Source organism: Gaeumannomyces tritici, assembly GCF_000145635.1.
Source record: "Gaeumannomyces tritici R3-111a-1 unplaced genomic scaffold supercont2.1, whole genome shotgun sequence".
In the NCBI taxonomy this organism is placed as follows: domain Eukaryota; kingdom Fungi; phylum Ascomycota; class Sordariomycetes; order Magnaporthales; family Magnaporthaceae; genus Gaeumannomyces; species Gaeumannomyces tritici.
Genome location: NW_008804545.1, coordinates 58,917 through 72,177, shown reverse-complemented (window position 1 = coordinate 72,177; position 13,261 = coordinate 58,917). Strand labels below are relative to the sequence as shown.

General features: G+C 56.7%; 7 protein-coding genes across 7 annotated transcripts; 4 read left to right on the top strand and 3 right to left on the bottom strand.

The window, feature by feature from the left end:
* Window positions 1-834: 834 nt before the first annotated feature.
* On the bottom strand, window positions 835-1,547 carry GGTG_00024 (hypothetical protein; the record flags this gene model as incomplete). Its single annotated transcript, XM_009217763.1, has 1 exon — window positions 835-1,547. One exon carries the CDS (start codon window positions 1,545-1,547, stop codon window positions 843-845), a length of 705 nt encoding a protein of 234 aa, XP_009216027.1. The 3' UTR covers window positions 835-842.
* A 506-nt stretch (window positions 1,548-2,053) lies between these two features.
* Window positions 2,054-7,375, bottom strand: GGTG_00023 (hypothetical protein). The gene is made up of 3 exons (XM_009217762.1): window positions 6,955-7,375; window positions 6,665-6,847; window positions 2,054-6,597 (listed from the first exon to the last, which is right to left on the bottom strand). The coding sequence occupies exon 3, from the start codon at window positions 5,599-5,601 to the stop codon at window positions 2,197-2,199; it is 3,405 nt and encodes a 1,134-aa protein (XP_009216026.1). The 5' UTR covers window positions 5,602-6,597; window positions 6,665-6,847; window positions 6,955-7,375; the 3' UTR covers window positions 2,054-2,196.
* A 158-nt stretch (window positions 7,376-7,533) lies between these two features.
* GGTG_00022 (hypothetical protein) lies at window positions 7,534-8,387 on the bottom strand (the record flags this gene model as incomplete). The annotated part of the gene is made up of 2 exons (XM_009217761.1): window positions 7,534-8,127; window positions 8,187-8,387. 2 exons carry the CDS (start codon window positions 8,385-8,387, stop codon window positions 7,534-7,536), a joined length of 795 nt encoding a protein of 264 aa, XP_009216025.1.
* A 39-nt stretch (window positions 8,388-8,426) lies between these two features.
* Window positions 8,427-8,876, top strand: GGTG_00021 (hypothetical protein; the record flags this gene model as incomplete). The annotated part of the gene is made up of 2 exons (XM_009217760.1): window positions 8,427-8,508; window positions 8,806-8,876. The coding sequence occupies 2 exons, from the start codon at window positions 8,427-8,429 to the stop codon at window positions 8,874-8,876; spliced, it is 153 nt and encodes a 50-aa protein (XP_009216024.1).
* Window positions 8,877-9,064: 188 nt separating this feature from the next.
* GGTG_00020 (hypothetical protein) lies at window positions 9,065-10,621 on the top strand. Its single transcript, XM_009217759.1, has 2 exons — window positions 9,065-10,113; window positions 10,194-10,621. Exons 1-2 carry the CDS (start codon window positions 9,363-9,365, stop codon window positions 10,571-10,573), a joined length of 1,131 nt encoding a protein of 376 aa, XP_009216023.1. The 5' UTR covers window positions 9,065-9,362; the 3' UTR covers window positions 10,574-10,621.
* Window positions 10,622-11,083: 462 nt separating this feature from the next.
* Window positions 11,084-12,072, top strand: GGTG_00019 (hypothetical protein; the record flags this gene model as incomplete). The annotated part of the gene is made up of 2 exons (XM_009217758.1): window positions 11,084-11,371; window positions 11,394-12,072. The coding sequence occupies 2 exons, from the start codon at window positions 11,084-11,086 to the stop codon at window positions 11,838-11,840; spliced, it is 735 nt and encodes a 244-aa protein (XP_009216022.1). The 3' UTR covers window positions 11,841-12,072.
* Window positions 12,073-13,033: 961 nt separating this feature from the next.
* GGTG_00018 (hypothetical protein) lies at window positions 13,034-13,243 on the top strand (the record flags this gene model as incomplete). Its single annotated transcript, XM_009217757.1, has 1 exon — window positions 13,034-13,243. The coding sequence occupies one exon, from the start codon at window positions 13,034-13,036 to the stop codon at window positions 13,241-13,243; it is 210 nt and encodes a 69-aa protein (XP_009216021.1).
* Between the last annotated feature and the right edge of the window lie 18 nt (window positions 13,244-13,261).

The window sequence follows — 13,261 nt, the reverse complement described above, 5'->3', positions numbered from 1 at the left end:
CAAACCAGTGAGGGCCGAACTAGTACTCAGGTGGGTGACCACTGGGGAATCCTCGGTGTTGTATGTTTTTGCCCTTTTTCCTTTTTTGTGGCACCTCCTACCCGAGCTGCTGTGCGATGCTGTCACATCCGATTTTTAGTAGCCAGGTGACATAATCCAACGCAACATGTCGAGGCTTCATCTGATGCCGTTGCTTTGATCTGCCCGCTGAAGGGGGTGGCACCCTGTCCGGAGGCGCCGCCGCCGGGGTGTGCTTGGCTTTCGGCGGCTATGGCTGGCTGGGCTTTTACGTATTTTTTTTTCTTTTAGACTATAGCCTGCTGCTTTTACGTTTAGATTTCGATTTCTTTCTTTTTTCGGGTTTTGTATGTGTTGGATATTGTCCTGCTGGCTGGATGTTTTTATTATTATTTATTTTTTTAGTTTGGGTGAGCCGATTTATGTTGGGACTTGTCGATGCTTTGGTGCCATAATTAGGTGTAAATGGTCGTTGGTGGGCGCAGACACCACCAGCCAAGAACCTGGGCAACTAAATGCGCTTTGATTGGCTCTCCATCATAAGCCCACCGGTTACTCTAAACTTAACGTCCCGAGAGAAATGAGGCATTCCTAAAAAAAGAAAGATGAAAATGTGGCAACAGGTCCATACAGGAAAAAGGTTACTGTAAGAAAAGGTACATCACTCGGCGGCTGCTAAGACGGTAGGGACATTTATCAGACCGTACTGCCCGTTCGAGCTTGCGGGGTCCTTACTGGAGTAAAAAGGAAAGAAAAGAAAAGAAAGGAAAACAAGAAAGGGTGTCACAAGATTATCCATACATGCACTCTCGCTTTGTAGCTTTTCACATTTTGACCTTGGGCTTGCGGTACATCGGCAGCCCCTGCCTCGTCCTCTCCCTGTTGCGCGTGCGCGCCTCGAACGCATCAAACGGGCTCTGGGACTGGCTCTTGCTGCCCGTCTTGTAGTTGACCCAGTACTTTTGCGGCTCCAGCCCGCCGCTGCCGCTGCCACTGCCCTCGGGCGGCGGCGGCGCCGTCGTCTCCTCGAGTATCCACGGCGGCAGGACCCCGCGGGACGTGTAGTCCTCCTCCCACTCGCGCAGGAACTTGCTCTTGCCGCCCGTGCCCGACGGCTCGCCCCAGCGGCCCTTCCCGTGCGCCTTTTCGATTACGGTTTCGTACTCTGGGTGCTCCCATTGGGTCGTTTTGAGCTCGTGGTTCAGATAATAAGCGCGCCCTTTCTCGTCGCGCCGCCGCTCCCAGCGCTCGGGCACGGGGTAGTTATCGGCGCCGAGCTCTAGCGCAAAGGCTGGCAGGTCCGAGGCGGAAGCGTCCAGGACGCCGGCGGCCTGCAGGACCCGGAATTTGGCCGGGTGCAGGTGCGAAACGGTCCGGGTCGCGTGCTGGCAGTAGTAGGCCACGCCGTTCTCGGTAAAGTGCTCCGTGTAGCCGTCCGGCACGGCGAGGTCCCGGGTCGATGGCTTGATTTTTTCGAGCTCCTCTAGCGAGGGCTTGTTGGTGTTTTCCATGGTCGTCGCAGTATCCATTGTTGGGCTTGGTGAGAGTTGTGGTATTTTGTGAGAGATGTCTTGGGCTTGTCTGAGAAGTTGGAAGGAGGGCAACATCAAACGGCTGCTGTAAACGGGCCGGGGCGGTCGCCCTCCTATTTTAAGCTCCAGCTCACGCATGCACCGCCTCAGCTCGCCAACGTTGTTGTTGGGTGCCTCCCTCGATGGGGGCAGCACTCAACTAAGCAGGATTCGTATCCCCATACACGCGTTCGTAGGATGAAACAGGCTTGGCAGAGTTTCTCGGGCTGCCTAAAGGAATCCCTCCCGTCCTTTAATCCATCCTCCCCGCATTGCACGCCATGGATAGCCCAGGAGCCCTCCGTACCTTCCCCACGCTGCCTTCAGCTGGGTTCCTGGGCTACGCTACAGGGATCAGCGCCAATGGTTTAGTGCGGGGGAGACACTCGGCAGGCTACATGCACATCGGTTTCAAGCCAACTGTTTGCTACCACATACGACCATACCCACTTGAATATCCAGAATCCCGCTCACTCTCGCGCCCAACGGGCTGGATTCTCTATAGTGCATAATCTTTTCTACTATTTCTAATCATAAAAAAACGCTATACATGCTGTGACACTAGAGTTTATCCAACCTGTCGGAAGCCCGTCTTGCCACCCCCTACTTAATAAATGCCCCAAGCAACATCCACCGTAGTGCTGGCCGTCGTGCCAGAGCAAGGCATGACGCCCTTAGCACCGACCCTGCCGCCGCCGCCAAACTGCCTGATGGAGTCGTTGATCGCGTCAATGACGTCCTGGCCCCCGACCCGGAACTGGACGGCGCCGCCCGTGCCGCCCGTGCGCTCGATGCCGAAGCGGCACGACCCGTAGCTCGCAATCGTGCGTTGGCCCACGATGCCGTGCGTCCAGTCGGTGGTCGCGTCGCCCTCGATGTTCCTGATGAGCTGCTGGCAGTCCGACGCGGTGGGCGAGACGTCGCTGCCCTGGTTGTCAAACGTCGAGCCGCCGCAGCGGTCCCGGCCCGGCGGTATGTCGCACGGGTAAAAGGGCGAGCTCCTCATGCTGGACGTGTCCCAGGACTGGAACGCGCGGTCGGGGCTGCAGATGGGCAGCTGGACTACACCGGGAGTTTTGACGTCGAGGCCGGCTAGGCTTTTTCGGACCTCATTGTTGCTAGTAGCAAGCTGGGTGATGTTGGGCGCCTTGTTTTGCCTCCCGTTAAATACCCAAGTGGCGAGGGAGCCTTTGACGATATCTTCCTTGGTCACTTGTCCATAACTGTCTCCCGAAAGCGAATCCAGGCCGACGGGGGCGGAGAACGAGTTCGTTCTGCACTTTTCCTGGCAAGGAGTGTCCTTGGCCGGGCACGGGGTGCAGATCCTGGCGTCTCCTTTCGGGTAGACGAGGTAGTAGAGCCTGTCGTCGTGGCAGACGCGGGTCTCGCTGGCCGTTTGGTCGCTGACGTACTTGTGGGCCGGGTTGCCGTTGCAGTCTTCGCCCGAGTCGAGGATGAAGGCGTATGTCTTGGAGCGGCGCCAGAGGGCGGGGACGGCAAATCCGAAGAATGTTTTGCGGGCCGTTTGTGCGATGTCCGCTTCCGTCGGTGGTCTGGGCCGAGTTTCCGGGCTTACGTCCCATCTGCCGCCGATGAACTTGCCGTCCGCAACGAGACTCGTGAGCGCATTGAGGGTGGTGTTACCGCCGCCAAGGAGCTTGTCCAAGGCCAGGGATGCGCTGTTCTGCCAGCCTATGGCGATTCTGTATGCGTATTCGGAAAACTTCCTTTGCTGTGTCGCATCCCACCAAGGCCCCTTAGGAGATGCCAGCAGATCCTTTGCGAGCGTCGTAGCCTGGCCGATCAACATCAAAGCATTATCTTTGGTGTTGTCAAACGCGGCGCCACCTTTGACGAAAGCGGGAAGCGTCTTGACGAAGTTGTTGAAAAAAGGCGCCGCGCTTCCCAAAGCGCCAATCGTGATCAGGTCAGTCATGACGTTGGCCCATTGGTTGGTGTCGGGATCCGGAATGGGGGCGAAGGTGTTCTCCATCAGTCTAATGGTCGGACCGACGGTTGCCATCATATTTAAAAGACCATTGTAGTAGGCGTGGTATATGCCATGGATCTGTATAATCGACTGCCAGATTAACTGCGCCGCCGGCCCGGAATCTGGTCCGTTGGCGCCGTTTGGGCATTCAAAGGCAACGTGACATCGGTCGTTCTCACCTCCAAGGAGTTCACAGCCAGAATTGGCCCCTGCCTTGAGTGTCGCCTCGACCGACTCGAGAAAGGTTTTGTTCTGACCTTGGTGAAGCTCAAGCCAGTTCGTGACGATCCCTTTCCAGGCGCTCTTCGCATCCACCTGCTCCCAGCGATCGGATGGATAGTAATCATACGGGTACACAATCGCCTGGTGCGTGCATGTGAAGCTTCTCCACTTGCCTTCTCTCAACGTGCTCTGTTTGGGATCGCCGCCGGTGGCCGCCAGTGAGATGAAGGAGGCCCAGTCCCTGGCAGGCTTGGGAGGATCGTTAAACTGCTGCAGATCGCTAGCCCAGTCGGTGGTGCCGGCCATGCCGAGGTTCGCGTACAGGCGGGAGCGCACGGCCTTTGTGTTCTCGCTCATGTAGCCAACCCATTGATTGTTGTCGTAGACGAGAATGTCGCTGTTGCTTGACGGGTCGATGAAGTGTGTGGCGACGCGGCCGCCGGAGCGCTTGTCGAGCGACGAGCCGCTGCGGATGATCTCGTTGATCTCGGCATCGGCAATGTAGCCGGCTTGGCCAGTGCACCTCCCGGGTGTCGCGTCAGAGTTCTCGCGATCGCCGGTGAACTTGCAGCTCGGGCCCCAGCAACCCGGCTCGGCCATCTGGAAAGAGCGGCCGTAGCTGGTGACGCCAACGACGACCTTGTTGCCCGGGACCCCCGCCTTGGTGATCATGGCGAGCACCTGCCTGGTTTCGGTGAGGTTGACCTGGCTGCGCAAGCAGTTGCCCGTGTCGCAGCTTTCCTGTGAATATTTGTTGTGGGCGTCCCACTGGCCGTGAAGGTCGTACGTCATGTAGACGATGTAGTCGACAATCCTGCTGATCTCCTTGATCGGGAACTGCTTCAGGTACCAGTAAGAAGCAGGAGCGGCGATGGCAACCGTCCTGCCGGGGAGAAAGTTCTTGAGCACAGCGAGGAAGGCCAGGTAGTTGGGCCCGTCTTCGGCCTTGCCGGGGTCATTGATGTTCGGCGGCAGGTCCGGCGCGCCAGGATACTCCCAGTCGATATCGACACCATCAAGATCGTGCTGGATGATAAAGTTGGCAATATTCCTAGCCATCGTTAACCGGTTGATCGATTTGACACCATCGCGGAAAATTCTATAGGTGTCGACGTCATTCGAAAAAGCCCAGCCGCCAAAGGATAAAATCCGTTTGGCGTTGCGAATACGTTTAAACTCGCCAAACTGGTACGAAGAAAGCGCGTCGCTCACCTGGACTTCGAATGCCTTCGTCAGGGTGCCGAACCCAAAGTGCAGGTGGGTGAACTTGGAGGTGTCGATCTGGAGCGCGTCCTGGTACAGACACTGGCGGCCCATGCCGTACCCTTGGAAGTAGGCGAGCTTGATGCCTCCATTGCCAGTGCCCTTAATCACGTCGACTCCGCAGTTTGAAATGCAGCCATAGGTGCCGGGCTTGGCGGTGCCCGGCGGGCCGGTGTTGGTGTCGACGCAAAAGTCCGCGGTGATACCGCACTGGCCCCAGATATTGCAGCAGGAGTTCAGGGGGCACGGGTTGAGATCGGCGATCTTGGAACCATCCGTTGGTGGTTTGGACCCGGACACCTGGGGGCCACAGTTGGCATCGCTGATGGGTGAAGGAAAGGGCGGAGTGCCCTTGCTTAGGCACATGGTGGTTTTGGAGAAGAGCAGCTTGCATCCGGACCAGCCCCAGGTGTTTTTGTTGAACTCCTCGATCTCGTCCATGGTCAGCCCGAACTGGGCTCCGAGATTGGAGCAGTTGTCATTGTCCTCAATCGTGTACGAGAAGCACTGCCCGTTCGCCAAGGGCTTGGGACGCATGTCGGGTAGAGTACCGCTAGAGCAGCACACGTACTGCTTCGGCTTGAGTGAAGCGCATATGTCAGGGTTGTACCTGGTAAAGTCGGCGCCCGAGATGCCACACCTCACGGCCAGGTCTGCGCAACCGTTTCCTCCGTCGACCTGGATGACCCTGCAGTCGGCACGCTTTCCAGCGAATTCTTGGCGCAGACACCAGCTTCTTGAAGTGGGCTATGAGGGCCTCGCAGCAGGGAATCGGCGCGAGCGCGGAGGGTTGAGTTGGCTCGTGTCGAGCCGGGCGAGGTGCCATGACCAAAAGACAGTGAGGTGTTGTTGATGAGGGGCAGGGTGAATGTGGCGTTGCTTGTGACCATGACGCCAAAGGTCTGTGTGCTGTCGTAACCGGGGCCGCAGAGCTGCATGGCGAGGCTCGGTGCCGTGACGTTGAGGATGTCGAAGTTGTTCTGGAAGGTCTCAAGGGCCGAGTCGCTGATGCCTTGGTTCAGCAGACCTTGGCCAATGTAGACGCCGATAGTGGCTTGTCCGGAACGACCGTACATAATGAAGGGCCGATCCGCAACAGCTCCGTGACCATGATCGATGTACTCTCGCATCTGCTGCACAAGCGAGCGGATGGCAGGTGTGGCGAGACCGAAGTCCTCAGACCACCAGCCAAGCTCGAAGTTTACAGCCACAGGTTCAGCCAAGATGGCACGCTTGGAACCTAAAGGCCCGGATTCCATATTGGCAAAGTCCGTCCCGAAGGAGGAGCAGGCGGCGATACGATGAGTAGTGTCCGGATCATCGACAGGATCGTAAAGAGAGAAGCCATAGAACATAGTCTCCGGGCACCTCTTGATGAGTTTAAAGTTGGGGTAGACAGACCAGAGCCCCATGTTTGGGCCAGTGTCGAGGCAGCGCGCGGGACAGGGTCTGAAGCCCAAACTGTTCCTGGGAGGACGCCGACGGCAGTAAGCGCCGTCGTGAGCCATGGAGACGCCATCATGGTACTGGTTCCTAGACGGGAATACCAGAGTGAGTAGTTGGTTGAGTCGCAGCTTATAAAGAGAAGAAATAACCATACCTTATGTGGTAGTAAGTTGGTGAGTCCCTGACTGAACCATGATACTATGTGATCCCTAGCAACTTTTCGGGAGGGGAGGGCGATGGCATGCGAGTTAAGTAGAGGCCTCGGCGACGCCCGTGATGTTTTCTAGTCGTTAAAGACAAAGGACTGGCGGTCAAGGTGTATGTATGATGCCAAGAGCTTGTGGACCCATCGCGTCAATAAGTCACTGCGGTGTAGTGGAGGATGGAAAGCACAAGGCAGAAGAGTCTGGCCAGAACGAGACAGGAGTCGAGTTGCATACTTACCGAGGGGTGGATCATCGTTCTTCGGCCCGTCTTGTTTTAGTAAATCTGAGCGGGCTGGCATTTTGCCAAGATGGGATATTTGTTAGAGCGAGGAGATGGGGTCCAGACGAAATTGCCTCGAAAAACAATTGCTGGAAAACGTCCACGGGATTTGATACGGCTGCCCGATGATGCGGGACCATGCGTGCCCTGGAAAACGGATGCTTGCTTATGCTAGTGGAGGTGATCCGCATGTGAAGCAATTGTTGGAAAGGAGCCAAAGCTGCCCTCGGCAAAAGGCGCATGCTGCGGAGATACATTGGCTGACTAGGTAGGTTTGATACGAGAAGGACAGAATTAAAACCCCTGAAAACACACAACCAACAACCAAGCTGAAATGGAGAAGGTAAATTAGTCCACCGTAGCGGATGGGAGGGGAGGAGGGGGGGTGGGGGGTGGGTGGCGCAGGAAAGCCCCAGTGAAGGAGACGGAGGCGAGCAGGATGGGGAGGGCGGGTAAAGCCCGGAGCGAGTGGTGGGAAAAGGAGAATGCCCCGGGGTCGGTCGATGTGACCCCGAGACGGCTACCAGCCTTCCCGGATCAGGCTAGGAGAAAGCCGAGGGCGCCGATGGCAGCTGCCAGAGTCGTGGTGCCTGCAGCAGCAAACTGCGGAAAGGCGTGGCCCTTCTTAGGGCAGTTTGCAGGCTTGTCCAACGGCCGGTTGCACCTGGTCTCGAAGTCTACAGCCGCCATGCTCTCGGCCGCGGCCTTGTTGATCTTGATACTGCACGGGTTCGCGGTTGGGGTTGGGGAAGGAGAAGCGTCCACCACTGCGCACGTGCGCGCCTCATCCGCGGAATATGGCCAGCCCGTGTTGTCGAAGAGGACCTTTTCGGTCTTTCCCGTCAAGCTGATGGCGAATCCCGCGTCGGGGCATCCCTTGTCGCTTGCGGTCGCGGCGACAAGATCGACCTGTTGCCCACCTCTCTTGACCTCGAACCGGGTCACAGAGCCGTCGTTGCCGGCGGCGAAGTCGGTCCTGGGGTTTGGGCTCCCCGAGATGTTCTTGTGTTCGCACTTCAACCAGTTTGCGTTCCAGGACAGTCCAATAGGCCCTTCGACACCGAGGTTGACATGGGTCCAGTAAAGATAGAGCCCGTTTTGGCCGTCGGAGAGGTTTAAAGTGCGCTCGAACTTGTTAAAGGCGAGGAATTCGGGTTGGTAGGAGGTGGACCTATTCATAAGCCGGTAACTGAGGCGAAGCGAAGATGTTTGGCCAGGTCGGGATTTTGGAATGCCCAGACAACGGGGAAGTCTTCTGTAGGCTCATATGTCTCGTTGGCGCGGGGGAAAATGAGGCCAGCGTCCAGGACGCCGTCGGCGGCGTTTGCCATGGCACCCAGATAAGCTGTCGCGACCACGAGGGACCAGACAGCGGAGGCGGGAGAGTACATGATGCTGCAAGTGCTGTTGTCGCTATGGCTGCTGGCGCTATGGCTGCTGGCGCTGTGGTTGCTAGCGCTAGTGTTGGTGGTGGCCTAGGGTTGATCTTGCGCAAGCAAGGAAAGGGGGTAGGTGAGTGCAAGCAAATCGCTGCAAGCAAATCGGGGTTTTGCAAAACCTCGCGAAATCGGGAAGGCTCGTGGCAAAAATTAACCGAGCACGTTGGCAGGATCGATCCGCTGCGGTGCTAGCCCTATCTGAAGGCACCGGTACCCGAAAGCACAGCTTGGCATCATGCTTGTACCCCTAAACACCCACGGGCCGCCCCGCTCACCCGTCGTGATGCCAACAACCAACAACCAACAACCTCCTCCATGCGCAAGCCTTACCTTCAGCCTTTTAAGCCATTAACCCTGCTCCGCAAATCAGAACCGCCCGAAGCCCAGCTGGGGGGCACTCGCAACGGCCCGACTCCGACTCGCGAAATGACGGTTCCATAGAACATATCCACTGACGGCTGCCCAAATTGTCCAAACGTGGCTGTTGGCTCTGAGGGCAGCATGAAGAAAATCCGTTCAACCCCATACAATGCAACATCGGAAATGACACTTGCGGAAACTAGACAAATATCCAGAACCAATGCCATGGTGCTCCACGGCCGAGCCCGCAGTTCGGCAACCAACAGACCGCTCCACGGTCTCGCATGGGAGGCAGAGCTATGGGATCCTTTGCTCGTCGGACAAATCCTCCGTCTGGTTGCGATCGAGCACGCTTGGAGGTGTTAGCTGAGCCTGGAGTTAGCTTTCTTCCGTTGCACGAATGTCCTGCCACTCGAAATCAGTATAAGATTCTCGCAGTGCGTCGAAAAATGCAAGAAATCTCCTCTTCCCGCAGGACACTCACCTTCATTCAAGTCCCCCCTCACACAGCCTCCGGTTCCTGATCTATTCATTCGTTTCATATCAGACAGCTGAACCCCCGGCCAAATGCACTCTTCAGGCCTTCCCCTCCTTGCCTGCGTGCTCGTCTCAGGCGCAGGCCTGGTCTCGGGTGTACCCTTTACACGACGGAGCGTCCAGTGTTACTTCGAGCTTCCCGCCGACAGTGGGGCTACCTGCACCAGCATGGCATCTAGCTGGGGCATCTCCGCGGACGGGTTCGCCAAAATCAACCCTGGTACGACTTGTTCCAGTCTCGAGGCTGGCAAAACGTACTGCGTCATCGGCGAGTGGACTCCTGACACTACCGCGCCCCCGGCCACCACCCCGTCGACTACCAAGATGTCGACCGCCGCCCCGTCGACTACCACGACGTCCACCACCACCCAGCCAACCACTAAGACGACCTCTCCAGCCACTGCGAGCAACTCCCCCCAAATGCCCGGCGTCGCCACCAACTGCAACCGCTTTTACAAAATCCAGTCCAATGACCATTGCGATTCTGTGGCCCAGAAAAATGGCATCAGCACGGCCCAGCTGAGGAGCTGGAACACCGCCTCGTGCTCCAACCTTTGGCTCAACTACTATATCTGCACTGGCGCCCCTGGAGCCGCCGCCCCGCAGCCCACCACCGCTCCCTCTGCTCCTGATTCCAGCAACTCTCCCCAGCAGCCCGGGGCCGTTTCAAACTGCGGCAAGTGGTCCAAGGTGGTCTCCGGTGACACCTGCGACGTTATTGCCGCCAGGAACACTGTCACCGTTGCCCAGCTCCGCAGCTGGAACACGCAGATCAACCCTAGTACGCTTTACCTTTTCCAACTCTTGACATCAGTTCCCTACTCCTTGTTCCTAACTATTGCTTCTTTCGAAACAAAACAGACTGCAGTAACCTTATGCTTGACTACTTCGCCTGCGTCGGCGTCCCTGGTGCCGCCACGCCCATGCCCGGCATCGTGTCCAACTGCAGGCGCTACAGCCAGGTCGTCTCGGGCGACAACTGCGACGCCCTCGCTAGGAACAACGGCATCTCAGTCTCCGACTTTAAGCGCTGGAACACCTTTCTCAACTCTGAGTGCACTAATCTCTGGGCCGACGCTCTCGTGTGCACCAGTGCTTATGTAAGTAACAGCAATTCTGGGGGAGAGCTGAAGGCTGCTACTGGGTTTATGGAGGGACTTTTTTATCCACCCGTATTAAGTAGGTATGTATCCCTCGCTTTATCCGACGCAAAGAAATGCTTGTTAGGTGTAGTTTTATAATATTTAATGTCGTAAAAACTGGAAATAAAAAACACTTGTAACGTGGGACTTTGGGAAGCTTGTAAATTCATAAAAACTGTGAATAGCTTGTTTTCTTATTCTATTGTTTTCATGTAACGCCGTTGCAGTTCTTTCACCCGATAAATGCACAAAACCACTTCATTTTAATACCCCGGCCGCGTACCAGCTGCGTGTCAAATATTGTTATAAATGCCAAGGGAATCTTTATTCCAAAGACGATGAGCGCAATTAGCAGAATGGGGATATAAGGAAAAGAATGTAGGGGGAAAAGCGAAATATCTACTGTCTTAAACCATTTTCTTTGGCCGAAGTAGCAAGGCCACCACCGCTAGTATCAAGGAGGCTCAACGCAAGGTACCGGGTAAGTGCATATGTACTAGGTAAGCATGTAGTGAATGTTTTCCCCGAGGGCAAAAAGGACTACCACTACCAACCCACATCAAGCCAATATCAAAAACCACGGCGCGTCAAAAGGAAAAAAAAGGAATCATGGAAACAACAAAGCCCAGCCCCATCCTCTACGCATTCGCAGGTCTCCCACTCGAGCTACGAGAACAGATCTGGCGCCAAGCGCTGCCCGCGAGGCCAAACCCGGTGCTGCCCGCTTACATCGAGGGGTCCGGGGTTATCGGCGCCGACACGCCCCGCGTTGAGTGCTTCAACGAGTTCAACCCGAAGTTCGACACCACCCCCAGATTCACGACTTCCCGTATCGTCCGGGCCGTGCCCGTCCCGACGCCGCTCCTCGACGTCAGCCGCGAGGCCCGCCGCGCCGCCGTCGCCTAGGCCCCGGGACAAGGGGTACAGCATTGAGCGCCGACAAGGAGGCGGCCCCCCGGCGACGGCGGCGACGAGCCATAGCGGTGGTGGCGATGGTGGCGACGACAACAATAATAACAACAACAACAACAACAACAACAACAACAACAACAACAACAACAGCCGCCACCCCGAAGCGCCGGGGTCGCTGACCATCATGCGCCGTATCGACCGGGAGATCGGCGCCGTTTACATCGCGACCGAGGAGGCAATCGACAGCTACTCCAGCGAGCGCTGGGAGATCAGGCCCCGAGTGAACGGGGGCGGGGACTTCGGCTCGCCCCTCACCGCCGTCGCCCTGCCCCGGGCGCTCCTCGAGGCCAAGGACATGGACTTATGTTATTCCCTACTCTTCCTGTCCCAGGCCCGATGGGGGCCGTTTCCATGCCGTCCTGGCCCGCAGCCCGACGATTTGGGGGGCCGCTAGGGTGTGGTGGGAGCTGTGTAATGACACGGTCGACGGTCCGGTCTCGTTCGTCTGGAACGATACTAGCAATACGTTCGTCCAGCACCCTGATTGTGGAGGCGGGGACGGAATAGGGGCTGGTGAGGGGCTGCGCAAGATGGTGGACAACGTAGCCCTGCAGCTGGCCGCACTGAAGGACCAGGGGCAGGATCACATCCTTCAGGGCTTCGAACTTCGCCTGGCTTATACTGCAAGACACGGATGAGGAGTGTTTGGGATTAGATGACATGGGCATCTCTACTTTTTCCTGGGTATTTGTTTGGTCACGGGCCTGGCGTCGGTGATTGTTCGGCATCTGGCCCAACTGTTGTTGCGAACCGCTGCATCATTCTGGGAACAGAACTACTTCCTCGAAAGAGCCGTTCAAAGTAAAAGGGGAGGAGAGGTGTCCGTTTTTGGAGAATGTAGATGCAGACCGCTCTCAGCTGTGTAGCCCGGCCGACACCACTTTGTCTCAGCTTGACAGCAGCAGCAAGTGATACGTCGCGGCTGTTCCTTGCTAGCCGAATAAAAGAAAACGAAGGTTGAGGCTGTATCGAGTAACGAGTGACGATGATAGGAGTGGAAAGGTTTTGAACGTGTGGGTAGGTATAGAGGAGTGACGGGGATGGCGAAGATAGAGAAAGCGGAAGCGGAAGCGGATAGGGATAGGAAAACAGGTAGCAGGCAGAAAATGAGGCAGACGCAGCAGATTACGATTTTTATCAATGTTCTCGGTAAATGAATGAGAAAATCGGAAATTTGTATCGACGTAGGTCGCACCATGGTCCGAAGACTCAACTGCGAGCGCCGAGGTTTTGGAAGGACCTGCCGCTTGGCCGCCCAGGTTTGCCGTGACCCCTCATCTATGTAGGACAAAACCTGTTCCTAGATTTTGTCGCTTCGCCCTCCATCCTAGGGGCATGCGCAACCAGCAGCCGGCCGCAAACGCATTGCGCAGGCATGTCTGCATTCACCGCCGCAAGGAGAGCCAATGACCGACACTATTGGTGCCGTAGCCGAGTGTTACGCTGCGACGACACCCACCATCAATAGGCAAGCCCATGAGCATAAAGGACTGTTGGTTTTGCGATGCCAAGTGAGTGCTACGAGTTCTACTCGACCCGCTTCGACTCCCACGTCCGCGAAATACGTCCCGTTTACGATACGTGCGTATGCTAGCAAGCCTCGAGCTATCGTACAACGACAAAGAGAAGGACATCTCGGTTTTTTTCCAGCTGGACCGAACCCGGGAGAAGGTGGACCACCGCCATGACTGGCTGCGCGAAAAGGGCTACGGGAACTATTGGCGTATCGGCCGCTACATCATGTGCAGCTACCATCACCGCGGCGGTAAGGCTGGGCTGGACACCCTTTACAGTTGATACCCACCACTCCCCCCC

Coding starts and splice junctions, on each gene's coding strand:
- GGTG_00023 (XM_009217762.1), bottom strand. CDS start 5,601: ATGCGTCCCAAGCCCTTGGCGAACGGGCAGTGCTTCTCGTACACGATT.
- GGTG_00020 (XM_009217759.1), top strand. CDS start 9,363: ATGCACTCTTCAGGCCTTCCCCTCCTTGCCTGCGTGCTCGTCTCAGGC. Junction 10,114..10,193: donor GAACACGCAGATCAACCCTA/GTACGCTTTACC, acceptor GAAACAAAACAG/ACTGCAGTAACCTTATGCTT.